The 13,611-nt window shown below is 34.9% G+C and overlaps 1 protein-coding gene across 1 annotated transcript; it reads left to right on the top strand.

The window, feature by feature from the left end:
- The first annotated feature begins 3,219 nt into the window (after window positions 1-3,219).
- Window positions 3,220-9,212, top strand: LOC113095464 (UPF0489 protein C5orf22 homolog). Its single transcript, XM_026261001.1, has 9 exons — window positions 3,220-3,394; window positions 3,599-3,744; window positions 4,517-4,666; window positions 4,821-5,235; window positions 5,392-5,454; window positions 6,460-6,581; window positions 6,767-6,833; window positions 7,822-7,961; window positions 8,766-9,212. The coding sequence occupies exons 1-9, from the start codon at window positions 3,326-3,328 to the stop codon at window positions 8,911-8,913; spliced, it is 1,320 nt and encodes a 439-aa protein (XP_026116786.1). The 5' UTR covers window positions 3,220-3,325; the 3' UTR covers window positions 8,914-9,212.
- Window positions 9,213-13,611: the final 4,399 nt, after the last annotated feature.

Here is a 13,611-nt window from a genome sequence, read left to right as displayed (position 1 = left end):
GCAGTCTTTTAAAACGTGAAATGCATTTTAAATTCAACTTGTAATAGTTAAAAAAGTGCACTTTTTAAAAGTTTAATACAGTGTGTTAAATCTGCTCCTTTACGTACATTTAAGTGGCCCTTTATTTCATAATATTATCTGTTATCTGTTGTAAGTACAGTTAGTTCTGAAGTACACTACAAGGGCACTTTCCATAAAGTATATTTCTTCTATCTCCACGTACATTGATTTTGATATTGATTTTAAGCAAACAAATCTAAGTTTCTTTGCAAGCATTTTGCTAATCAGAGATACTGATCAATAACTAAACTCATTCACAACACAATGTTTTGCATTATCTGACAGCTTCCCTAAAATCAGCCATATCATCTGGGTGGAGGAAAAACAGCTTGACATTGTCACCGAGTCTGAGATTTACTTACTGCCTTAAGATTTAGTTCACACCACTGATTGCTTCTTGTTTTTTTTTTTTTTTTTTTGTTTTTTTTTTTTTGCTGTTAAAGCATTTGTAAGTTGGATTTCTTTCACTCCTGTAAAACTACAAAATACAAAAACAAAACAATAGTAGAAACTTTTTATTTTTTGGATTGCACTGATATGCATTTACGAGACAAGATATGTCTGTGTTTAATTGTTTGATTGCATAATAAATATCACTTTATGTGCTTAATTGCATAATAAATTTCACTTTATCACAATATGTCTTTTCAAACACACAACTTAAAATAAATAAGATCAGTGCAGTCTGCCTGTCAGGAATTTTCCTGTGGAAAATAAGCAACTAGAAAATAAGTGCAATTAACACAGAAGTGACAACACTGGCCTTTAATAAAGACCACCATAAGTCATGTCTGGAGTCTGCTAGAAGCCATGAGAATGAAGGGGTCAATTGAAATTATGTAACTGTGATAGTTGTTTTCCTATTGGTTTTTTTCCCCCCTTTAATTTTCTGTCTTGTAGCTTATGTATCTCTCTAGACATTTCCTGATTGGGTAATTGTGTCCCTACCCTCCACATTACTGACTGCTTTTCTGAAATATGATTATGAAGTCTCACAGTAGTCAATATTAAGGTCAGAAGTTATTAAATGCAAATACTGTACACTCTAAAAAAAAAACTGGCGTCTGGTGAAAGAGAGCGTGATTCAAGGTGATTTGCAGCATCTATTTGTCTTGGCATACTCTATTCAAAACTTGTATTTTTATTATTATTATTATAATTTTGCAGGACCTTTTCGTTACCTATATTCCATGCATTCTGCACATTCATGTTTATTATTTTTTTGTACTTCATTAGTTCTTTGTTTCCTACATTAAATGTGACTGTATAATAAAACTTGATTTTGACTGCCTTGTCATGCTGGAGTTTATGACTGAGGGTGTTTTGGATTTATAGCTTAAATGTTGCATGACCGTGTTCTTGCAGAAAGAAAAATACTTGAGGGGTTCAAAATTTAGAGAATAACCAGAACAATATGTGAAAATTCAATGGAGTGAAGTGAATACTTCCTGAAGGCTCAATACATTTCAGATAAGAACTGTTAAACTTCAGCTCACAGACAGGCAATTCGCTATTCTGGAGTAAAATTTGCCAATGCAATATTGATATGTAACTGACAGGGGCCAACGCAAGAGTTGTCTGCAAAAACTTACAGCTGCTTCACTGGAGTTTTCATAACCTCCTGAAGACCTCCTGAAGATTTCTGTGACTTCATCTGACCTCCTGAAGACCTATAGACCTATCTATACTTTTTTTTGCTTTATTTTTAGTTGGACAAGCACACCTTAGTAATAGCAGTGTTGAATCTCCTCCATTTGTAAACTACACTGAGCCTTAACTACAAATTTCAAAACTCAAAAATTATTTTCAGTGACTAAAACATTCAACTCCAAGGATACTTTAACAGTGATGAGTTAATTCTGTCAGAGACAAGTACATTTATGTGTAGAACAGCACCCTCAAAAGGGTACATACATGAGTAGCCTTTCTGGGTACTGGCCAAGTGACAAGCTGTTGTACTTCTAAAGATTTTTCATTTTAATTTTATTATTATTTTTTTTTTTACAGCGCAGTTATGCTTGGATCAGAGGTGCGAAGTATTTGAGTAAATGTAAGTAATTACTGTACTTGGGTATCTGTATGGATACTCTGTAGTTTTACTGAGTAAATAAGATAATAGCAACTTTTGCTCTCTACTTCACTACATTTTCTATTTCGGTATGTGTACTCTTTACTCAACACAATATGGCACCTAGCTTTTTCTGTAGCAGTTTCTGCTACAAAATAAGTGATATTGCCAACTACAGGGCATTAGATATATATATATATATATATATCTTGTGTGTTTTGTCCTTACTCACCCAATCCATTTAACTTAGCCTAACTTTAGACACCTTTTTCTTAACATGATTTTACTTCTGGTAAGCTGAAGACATATTTTTGAAGATTTTTGGTTTGTTTGTTTGTTTTTTAGAAAATAAGCATGATTGGTTTCCTCACAAATCACCCCTCCTTTTCTAATTTTTTTTTTTTTTTTTTACACTGGCATCTTCGACATGCATCTTTGAGCCTATATTTAGTGTAAGTAAAATACTTAAGTAATTTTATAATCAGATACTCAAAGCAAAGACTTACTCAAGTTGTTTTGGATTTGGTGACGTGTAATGTAATGGAGTAATTTTAACTGTACAAGGTACTTTTACTGTATAAGGTACTTTTACTCGAGTATGGTTTTTAGGTTCGCTTTAAACCTCTGGCTTGGATTAATGTATAGCTAATTATTTTTTTTCTTTTTCATAATTGTTATTATTATTATCCTTATTATTACTGTTTATTATTATTATTATTATTATATACCTTTGAAAGATATTAAGGATTCTGTATTCTGCCATTATAATTTAAATAAAATATAGCTCATCACAATACAGAGGGGGAAATGCACCGTCTTTTATGAAGATTTTAATGAAGCACTTGGAATGAACTGAAGATATCTGCCTAAAATCTCGGATTTACTGGGCTGCAATATTAGTTAAACCCCACGATATTCCTTACACTTAATTCTTTATTTCTTTCTTCTTAAATGTTTGCAATCTTATCGCCGCCCACATTATTAAAATCAAAAATCTTTATGTGAAAATGCTTTTACATTACTTGTCGTAGGAATCCAAAACTTGTTCAAGTCTTGCTTGTTTCCACCCGGTTGAAAACAGAGGACGCACAGTGCACCACTTATAGCGGTGTATAAAGTCTAAATAAAGCTTGCAGTTATTATATTTATTATTATTACACTCTCGTAAAAAAAAAAAAAAAAAAAAAAAAAAACACAATGAAGACGCCTCCTCAGAAACGCGTGTATCCTAAACTGCCCGTGTGGATTGTGGAGGACCATCATGAGGTAACGTTAAGTTAGATTATGTTCAATGTGATTTCAGTTCTTGCTAATGTAACTTCAAGGCTTTGAAGCCTGACGCAACCAAATAATGCATCAACAGTAACTTAGTTCCAATAAAAGCAAAGTTAGTGGCTTTGAATGATAAATCAGTCCCTAAATGTGTAAAAAATAAAATAGTAACCGAAATGTTATGTCCATCTGCATTAGGTTGTGAAACACATATATCGTGCCATTGGCTCGAAACATATTCCAATGAAGGACCTGAAAATGATCCATTTGGACTCCCATCCTGATCTCCTCATCCCTGTGAACATGCCTGCTGATACAGTCTACGACAAAGAGACTCTGCTCAGGTGAGTTTACAAGGCTTTTTCATCAACTTTGGACACGATCATAAATTATTCGATTACAGTATTTTTGGAAACGATATAACGTTATATATAAATTATTATTATACTACATAAACTGTCATGGAAACTTGTAAGATCAGAAGTTAGTTTTGTGTTATTATTATTTATTTTTTCCCCCTCTGTGTCAGAAACCATTCATGTGCAGATGTGATAGTTTTACCCTTGTCCCAGGCACAGACTGTCAAAAATATGAAAATCCATTATTAAAATGTCATTGTATTATTCTGTGAAATGTAAAACTCTAAATAATAATTGATACAATTTCATTATTTTAAGTGAAGACTTTGTGTTTCGTTGTTTAGGCTATTATTTAATAAAATAGATATATGAAATAATTTTAGAACATTATTCTTTTTAAGCTTTTTGTTTTGTATCATTTCCAATCGAATTATAAAATTTTCAAAAAAAAAATTTAAAAAGAAAAAGTATCATTTAATTGTTTTCTATTTCAAGTAATGAGTATTTATTAAGTTATTGAATTTTAGTTATTAAATCAAAAATACAGAAAAAATTGACAAAAAATAGCACAGGACAGAAAGTACGACTTGTTGAGGTCTACAGGGCTATTGTCAAAGACTTAAAGAGTAAAATGCATGAATATCCCTCTGAATATTAAAATCAGAGGAACTTTAAAAAAGAGAGGTCATGCTGGTGAAAATAAAGCCATTCACACCAGTGAGCATAAGGGTTGACATGTTATCATTTGCTCCTGCAGTGAGCTGAGCATTGAGAATTGGATTATGCCAATGGTCTATGCTGGACACGTATCCCACGTAGCCTGGCTGCATCCGTACTGGGCTCAGCAGATCAAAGAAGGACAGCATTCTATGTGTGTGGGGAAAGATTCATCCACAACCACCATCAGGTCAGGTGCAGCGTATCAGCATGGAACCATGAGATGGCAGCAGAGTCAGACGTTCATTTACTATTAATAAAGATGAGACCTCCACCCTGTCAGGAAACAGTGTACTGTTAAAATCATGTAAAAACATTCTGAATAACTCTCGTTCTCTTTGCAGGGTCACAAGCAGAGACGATTACTTTTTGAGTGACGCTCTTTACGTTCCACTGGATCAGCTGGAAAACCCAAAAGAGTTGCATTTAAATGTCATCCGCGTGGATCCTGTTGACAGTTCGCAGGAAAGGCCGCGTGGAAATGGACAAAGTGGTGCTAAAATACCAAAACCGACTGCAAAAGAGGACAGAGATGTGCAGTTAAAACAGGAGACCCCGTGCACTTCCTCTCCTCGACCGCTTGATGGCAGCACTGCGTCGGGAAACTGCAGTCACACACTCACGAAGACCGAGGAGGGCTCAACAAACTGCATCACGGAGCGGCTTTTAGCGGTTATAGAGCAAACTGACCCGTTCATACTTGACATTGACTTGGATTTTTTCTCCTGTAAGAACCCTTTCAAGGAGATGTACACGCAGGTGGAGTTAGTCAAGCTGATATACAAAGAGCTTTATAGACAAATAGAAGAAATTAAATAGAATTTTTATTTTTTCCAGAACTCGCATGGAATCGATATTGTTTTATTTGTAGTTATATCTATCTAAATTGTGTTTTCCACTGTTGTTGTCTTACAGGAAGAGTGTGCTCTCCTGCAAGAGTTGTACAGCTTTAGCAGGCCACAGCAGGATTCAGACGAGGTAAGGTGATTCCTAATCAAATGTATTATAATTAATCATGAGATATTCCTTCATCGTAGCAACAAGCTCTTTGGATGTTCCCAAACACCTTCAGGGGATGAAGCTAAATCTAATCTTAAGAAGCTAAATGTAATGTTTTTTTTATTTTTAAACAATGGCATTAACTATGCTCTCCAAGTTAATGGTTAAATCAACTGATATTTGGTAAAAAAAAGAGTGTATGTATTAGCTGTTGCAAGAGCTTTTATCAGAATCAGTCAGAACTGTTTTATCATTCATGCTTGACCTCAAAGTAATCTTTGACATCTTCTCATTTGAATGCTGATGCATACAGACGCAGAAGTCTACTACTGGAAACGTTTTGCATTCTTCTCCTTAAAACCTATTTTAATAGCAAATTATGTTATTAGCCTGACAATGCAAATGAAAAGTTCAATTCAGGGATGAACTTAAATTATCTAGAGTTGTCACAATCACAAATGTACACACTACTGTTAAAAAGTTTGGGGTTTGCAATATCGCCTCTTGCTCAGCAAGGCTGCATTTAAGTGATCAAAATTACAGCAAATAAAAAAAAAAGATGATTTGAATAAAAATGTATTAATAATAGAGTAATATCATTAGACATTACTACAATTAAAAACAAAAAAAATATCCATTTGAAACTGTTTTCTATTTAATTTAATATATTATAAATATATTTGCAATAATTTTCATTTCTTTAAATGTGTGCTTCCTGAGGCAGAAAAAAAATGTATTGACCCCAAACCTTTGAATAGTAAAGTACTTACTTCTGAATAGTCACATAAAAATAGTCTAGAAAGACATTTCTTTTTTATGTATTTATTACATTTTGAAACATCAAAAACCCTGTTTATCCCCAGGTTTAAATGAGATCCTATTAATATTTAATTGTGATCTAAGGCTTTTTAAACACACACAAGAAGGCACATTTCCGATGGTGGCAAAGAACAGTCTTTTACAGTTCCATGTGTTGGTTTTCAGGAGGAGCTCTTAGATTGTGTAGAGAGACGAACTCGCCAGCTTGAAGACCTGGAGGCTGCATTTGCTGAACTGCTAGAGGATGACAGCCAGGAAACTGTTGAACGTTTAGCAGCAAACCCAAGGTATGCATTACAGCTGTCATTGAGACGGTAGAGCCACAGGCTCGGTGCTTTTTGTTTATAGCTCCATTTCATTGCACTATTGAGCTTGATTGATTGCTGTATGTGGTCAGTATGCATTTGATCAAGCAGGAGATGACAGCCTCGTGCATTGATTTATTGATTTCCTTTCCTCTCTTTCTTTGTAGAATGAAACCTCTTGTCAGACTTGTAAACAGCCTTAAGAATCGAACTCAGTCACCGGACTATGAAATGGTAAAGTTGTGTGTGCGTGTGTGTGTGTGTGTTTGTGTGTGTGTGTTTCCTTTTGGTACTTTAATCATGTTTGAAGTATGTCATCCCAGATATCCCAAATAGTTTTATGCTTTCATAGTCTACAATGATGTTCAGCAAGTTTCAAATCATCTTATTTTACCTTCATATTCTTGTAATAAACTCCTCTAACATAATGAAAAACCAGATGGCGGAAAGATACTGAAGCTTTAATCTTCTGTTTCACTGTAGAGGACACATTCACTTTTCAGAAATGTGGCTCGTATCCATGCTAGTCACGTTGTTTCTGCTTGGGGTCAATTTGAAATTGAACGGTGCTGAAAAATACAAAGAAATAAATCAAAATAAGCTCCTGTCTGGTGTATTGCTGAGCTCATGTTAGTGAATGTATTTATTCCTGTTTAACATCTCTGAGGCGCCTCAGACCAAACAGTAGTTTTGAAAGCCCTAAACATCCTTGTCAATTTAAATGAAAATCAAAATATATATAAATTAATAAATATATATAATATATATATAGAGAGAGAGAGAGAGAGAGAAATAGATATGTAAGTGCGTGTATATGTGTGTGTATATATATATATATATATATATATATATATATATATATATATACATACGAACATTTATATATAATCATGTGTTAAGTAAAAACATGCTGATGTAATGAATGTGATTCGAGGCATTCTCTTTAAAAACAAGTCATGCATTTTAAAGTTAATGTATTTCAGAAAACAGTATCTAAACATCTTTGATATAAGGCACAATACTAATTAAAAATGTTTTGCAGTGATGAGGAAAAATAGTGGTTTATCAGTTTGTTACTTGATGTCAAGTATATTTTCAAGATATTGAGAGCCTCCAAGCAAACCATGAGGGATGACAAATTTGCGTTCCTTGGTTTGTGTTGCTGAGGCTCTTCTGCCGGTGCCGCAGGCTGATATATTTGTGCCCGTGGTGTTGAGTTTAGGTGCATCAAGCAGGCTTGACCTGTGATTACTCCGAGCTCCCTCACCACATCAGCAGTGAGGAGGAGATCCAGCAGTTGATCACGGCCGTGCAGCTCTTCCTGGAAGCCCTGCCCAAACCCACCATAGTCACTATATCCAGGTACATCGGTCAGAGCATTCACACATCTGTTCTGTGTCTCCTTTTGAAAAATACATTGGGTTCTTCAAGCTTTCACTTATGGTTTGTTATATCCTCTAAGGTTAAAAGGTTTTTTTTTCTTCCCCCTCAGAGAAACATCGTATTTCTTGTTTTCTTTTCGGTCTGCATTAATTAGCATTGTAATTTGTGATATAATGATCGTAAGTAGGCTGCTAGTTGCCCCAAAAGCAGATGCTTGAATCTGTGCCGTTGAAACCGATAGTGTTATGTGAGACTGGTGTCTGAGTGATCTGTTAGCATGCATTTTAATGAGCATAGTCTCAACATCACACTCATCAGTCACTCTCTTATCTGTGTGAGTCAAGGGGAGCTCAGCCCTTCATGGAGTCTTTTTTTTTTCTTGTTTGTATTTATCAATGTGTATTAATTAATATCACTGGGGTCTACATTCACTTCAAAAGTTTGGGGTCGGTAACATTTTTTAATGTTGCATTACTCTAGTCCTCGGTGTCACGTGATCCTTCTCATGTTAATCTAATATGCTGATTTGGTGATAAGAAATATTTCTTATTTTTAGCAAAATTGAAAAGCGATGTGCTGCTTAATATTTTTGTGGAATAGTTTTTTGCTGTTGCTTTTAACGTTTTATTTATTTATTTATTTTTAACCACAAACTTTTGAACAGTAGTGCATTTGTCTATATGTCATTGCACATATATTATTAATGTACAAATACTGTTTAAATAAGATTAAGAAAATATAAGATTTGAGATGTTTCTTACATTTTCCATTTGTTCATGTCAGATCCAGTTTAGATGAGTATTGCCCAGCGGAGCAGGTGGATTCCATCCAGAACAGCGTGCTGAACATTCTAGAGTCCCTCTTTGGCTGCTTAGATGTTCACAGAGAGTATGAATCAATACCATCGGAGATCGCTTCACAGACGCCATGAGGAGGGACGGAGGGAGGGAGGTTAAATTCAGCAGCAGCTGTGGCATATTCTTTACCAGTAGCTGCTTTCAGAAGAGTGGATGTAGCAAAGCTTTTAAAACCTTGCTGTGATTTAGCTGTGTACTCTGTTACTGCCTGCTTTGAGTGCATATGTAACAGTGAGGTTGAGATGCATAGATGCAAATGCATTCATTCAAAGTAAGAGATGCCGAAACACTGGGTAATATTTGTTTCTGAATTGTCACCAAATTAATTGTTTATTAGCACAGTAAAGTAAAAAGCCTAAGACTTTCATATGAATTCTGTGCTGGAGTCATTTATCCTTTGTGCATGCATACTTCAGTCTGGGAATAGCAGATACATTGATACAAAACTGCACATTTCCCCTTTTCCTGTGTGGCCATTTGTGCTTTGGCTGTCTTTGTCTGAAGCCTGCGGTGGTTACCAATTCACCTGAGCTTTGTACATTTCACCCTCCTTTATTGCTCTGTGCCCACAGACTTGTAGACTGGCCTGAATATGCCTGACCTGACTTTTAATTTCACTGCATGACAAAACAACTATAAGCTAGTAAAAGGATAGTTCACGAAAGAGTGAACATTTTTACCATTTACTCACCCTCATTTCGACCCAAATTTGCATGGCTTTTTTTCTTCTGTGAAACAAAATGTCAAATAAAAATCAGTGGGGTCCAGTGTAGTTTTGAACCCACGATTGAATCACAATTGAAATATTCTCCGAAATATCTTAGGATAGTTTATACTAAGGGTTTGTTGACTTCTTGAATCTGATTGGCTGTCAAACGTTCTAGGGTAAGGTGTGCAATGAAAATACAACATCTGAACAATGTCTTGAAGTGTGGTATCCATTGTATAAGCGGAATAATTGACTCCGGTCCGTTGAATTAAAAGAACACAATGCACACCCAAGGTGTAATGCGACCATGACCTGATGTGAAGTCATCTGCAATTATTCCTTACATTAAGACAGTAAGACATGTATGGAGACTAAAGGATAGCCAGTTTCATTTTTGGCTGAACTGCAGATATTTCATACCAAATCAGTCACATAAAACACTTTTATCTACAGTAAGAAGTTCAAATCTAGGAGTTTCAAATTCTGGTGTTACATATAAACTGAGTCCAGTGTACAGAGGGCATGAGAGGAGACGGTCGTCACGGTAACTACTACCAGTCACCTAAAAAGCCCCACCTGATCGGTTGTTCAGCAGTAATTGGTCTGAATCTTGTGAGAAAGAGACTGTTGCACTGCTACTGTATATTGCCTTTGAATACAGTACAATTTGTCCTTTAAACCACCCTGCATATATATTCTCAACACACTCTTTGTTATTAAGGCTGAAATGTATTCAGTGAAAATCTTTAGCATGAATTGTGTATAATGTTATGTGTGTATAATAACTAGTTTTTAATGCATACTTGCAAAGATCATCAAGATGTCTCAGTGTGAACTGATTTCATAGTCTAATAAGCAGTAATGCTTATAACAAATGCTAAACAATGCAGCACATGACATCAGTTAGTAGGTCGATTGCAGGCTGTCTCGAAGCTGCTTTGACTTGCAGAAAACAGCAATTGCTGATGTTCTGTGTCGTTACATTTAACACTTCTGAACTCAGGGAAGTACAATGACATAAAAATTGCTTTATTCGGTTGACTTAAGATGAATGCTAGCTTCCATGGTGAATTAATATGACCTGTCATTAGATGCTCTCATAAGAGCAACTGTGACGCATGCTGGCAATCTCTCCGAAACTATATATGTTTCATTAACAGTAATCACAGACTGAATGATGAGTCCTCTAATACTGGTCTGAATACATGATTTGCACAAAATAACACACAGAACGGTCTAAATTTTTTGACCCTGCACTCAACAGCACTTAAAAAAGTCTCTCCTCTTTTCTGACTTTGCCCTACAAAAACAGCAGTGATGCTTTGTCACGGCAGGATGAATTATAATTTTTTTATAACACCTACAGCAAAACAATTAACTGGTATTCAAACTATGTACATGTATATAATGATAATTGAAAGTAAAAGCATCAAGCATTTTTTTAAGATGGGCATTGAAAATTTTTACGTTTTTTGTTGTTGTTTGGATTTTTTTTTACAATTATCATAAATATCAAGACATTTTCGTATGTTTACTTTAATCTGGATAAAATTTACTTTTTATCGAAACTTGATTATATATGAGAGATTATTTTAAAACTCAATGAACCTGGTATGTCTAATATTTATAAAGTTCTGAAACCAAATTGCTTTAGTGCTTTCTATTATTATAAAACAGCAGTAATTTTGGCAGCAATTTTGCTTTGAAATTGTATAAATATCAGACAAAGTCGGTGTGGCATAACCGAAATGCAAGACATTTTTTAAATCAGTGGAAAACCATTAAGCTAGAGTGCACAGATGAGTCAAGGTCATTGAGTTTTACAATAAGGTAAAATAAATAAATAAAATTGTTTGATAAGACTTTCAATTCAGAAACTGAAAATATGTTCATTGTAGAAGAGGTATTCAAGTCATTTTCAATATCACTAACTATAAAATTTGCATGGTCTGGGACAAACTTTTTTCATGGACAGGCTCACATGAAGATATAAGGCATGATATATTGAAGAAGCCTTTAGTGGCCCTTCCTCTCATCCGGTCCCCGGGGAAAATCTTAATCACAACGATAGCCCTTTTCCGTGATGAATGACCCTAAATGATTTGTTCTATTCATTTCTTTCAAGTGTTGGGTTGGTAATCAAAGCTAATTTAAGCTTTCAGAGAGAGATCATATGTGTATGGAAGCATAATTATCAGCTAAAGGATATGATGGAAAATATAGGCTACAACAGTTTTCTTTCAACCAAATAAGGAGAACAGGTTTGATCAATTTTAAAATTACACTTTAGCTTGCCTAGAAAATTCCCTCACAGACCGCTGCTGTCAAGCAGATTTCTCAGATCAGTGAATATATAGATTTAAGGAAACATTTGGCAGACAATTTTATCCGTACGCATTTTATGAATAGACTATTTCCAGGCATATCCTTTACCTTTACGTTTTAAACGCCATGATTGTCAATCACAATCCTACTCTATATAATGGCAAAAAGCCTTACAAAATGTGCGATGTAAAGCACATAAGACCAATTTTCATTTGGGTTTTCACAGAACCAAAGCACTAAATGGAAAACTGCATCTGAGAGGTGAAGCAGACTGTTTTTGGCATCATGTCTAAGCGGGGCGTTGTGCCAGGTTGTGAGTGTTTTCATCTTCACTAAATATCAATGCGATGAAATGCAGACACGCAGAACACAACATTCCCACAGCGTTTAGACTCCCTAATGGATAGATTTTATTCACATCTCAGTCCCTATTTTCCTACAAAGTAATCATGTAAGGCAAAAATAGACTTGCCTGAGCAGCTCGGCGTGATTGTGAATATCATCTTACGCCATTAGCCTTGTTATCTTGCAGGTGTAATTGAAACTGGTTCTCATTTGCATGGTTCATTTGGTTTAAAAATGATTAAATTATTTTTTGCCATTTTTCTTTTGTTCCTCTTCTGATTTTTTTATTTTTTTTTTATTTTTTTATTTCATAAGGTTAAATTAAAATGGAGTTTCCGTCCAGAGCTAATATTATAATATTCCATATTAAGCTAATGAGCAATGAATGGTTTGCATTACTTTGGCTTATAAAATCTACTGTAAAATGCACTGCAAACTCAATGCTTTATGAAAGGCAAACGGGTAAAATAATATACATATTAACATATCGTATAGTTTTTTATATACATATTTGAAATATTTTACAGATTAAAATAAATCAAACACAATAAACTGATACGCATCTGCCTGTCACCCCATTGGTTACTCTGTCTCAGAGCAGTCGTCAGCATATCGAGTAATGGTGCCAGCCTGACTGAGCCCACACGGATGATGTTGCTGTCCCAAAGGTCAAGTATATTATTCAATATCAAGATCAGCTAAAAAAAAGACAGACAGCATATAAAACATAGGCCTAGTCAGTAAAATCCCCAGCTATCGGGTTATTTTCCTAAAGCTGATGATGGAGTAGAAGTTGTGGAACAGCAAGTGGACCATGCACTTGGAGCAGATAAAAACAGCGCCATCGTCCACGCAGATTTTAGGTTAGTTTGAGTATTATCTTAATGGATGTATTTGGCTTTTTGTGTTTCAACAAACTCACTGCGCAACATGATGTAAGCTTATCAGTTAAATGTGTTTTAAGCGTTGTGGTTTAAAAATAAATGATTTGAAACTATTCATGCACATTAAGCAGTGGGGCAGAATTCATGTCGGTGAATGCCTGACTAAACTTGAGTTCTGTTTCTTACCTTGTGCTTATTCAGTATGTTCAAATGCACAGTTATGTATGAAAATGTCCGTCTTTGAAAGTATCCTCTTCCACACAATCGTTTGTGTCTTACATTAATGTTAATAGCTAAAGAAGGCTATACAAGATCCTGGAATTATATAATGAGATCTTCACCCACAAATTAAAATACTGTCATCATTTACTCAGCTTCAAGTTGTTCTAAATTAAACATGGATTAATTTAGATAAAATACATGGATTTCTTTGTTCTCCTCAACATAGCAGATGATTTTTTGAAGAATGTTCATAACCAGATAGTTTCTGGTGCCCATTGACTCCAATA

The sequence above is a fragment of the Carassius auratus genome, unplaced genomic scaffold, assembly GCF_003368295.1.
Source record: "Carassius auratus strain Wakin unplaced genomic scaffold, ASM336829v1 scaf_tig00215732, whole genome shotgun sequence".
NCBI lineage: Eukaryota > Metazoa > Chordata > Actinopteri > Cypriniformes > Cyprinidae > Carassius > Carassius auratus.
This window is presented reverse-complemented; position numbering and strand designations above follow the sequence as displayed.

Coding starts and splice junctions, on each gene's coding strand:
- LOC113095464 (XM_026261001.1), top strand. CDS start 3,326: ATGAAGACGCCTCCTCAGAAACGCGTGTATCCTAAACTGCCCGTGTGG. Junction 3,395..3,598: donor TTGTGGAGGACCATCATGAG/GTAACGTTAAGT, acceptor CATCTGCATTAG/GTTGTGAAACACATATATCG. Junction 6,834..7,821: donor AGTCACCGGACTATGAAATG/GTAAAGTTGTGT, acceptor TGTTGAGTTTAG/GTGCATCAAGCAGGCTTGAC.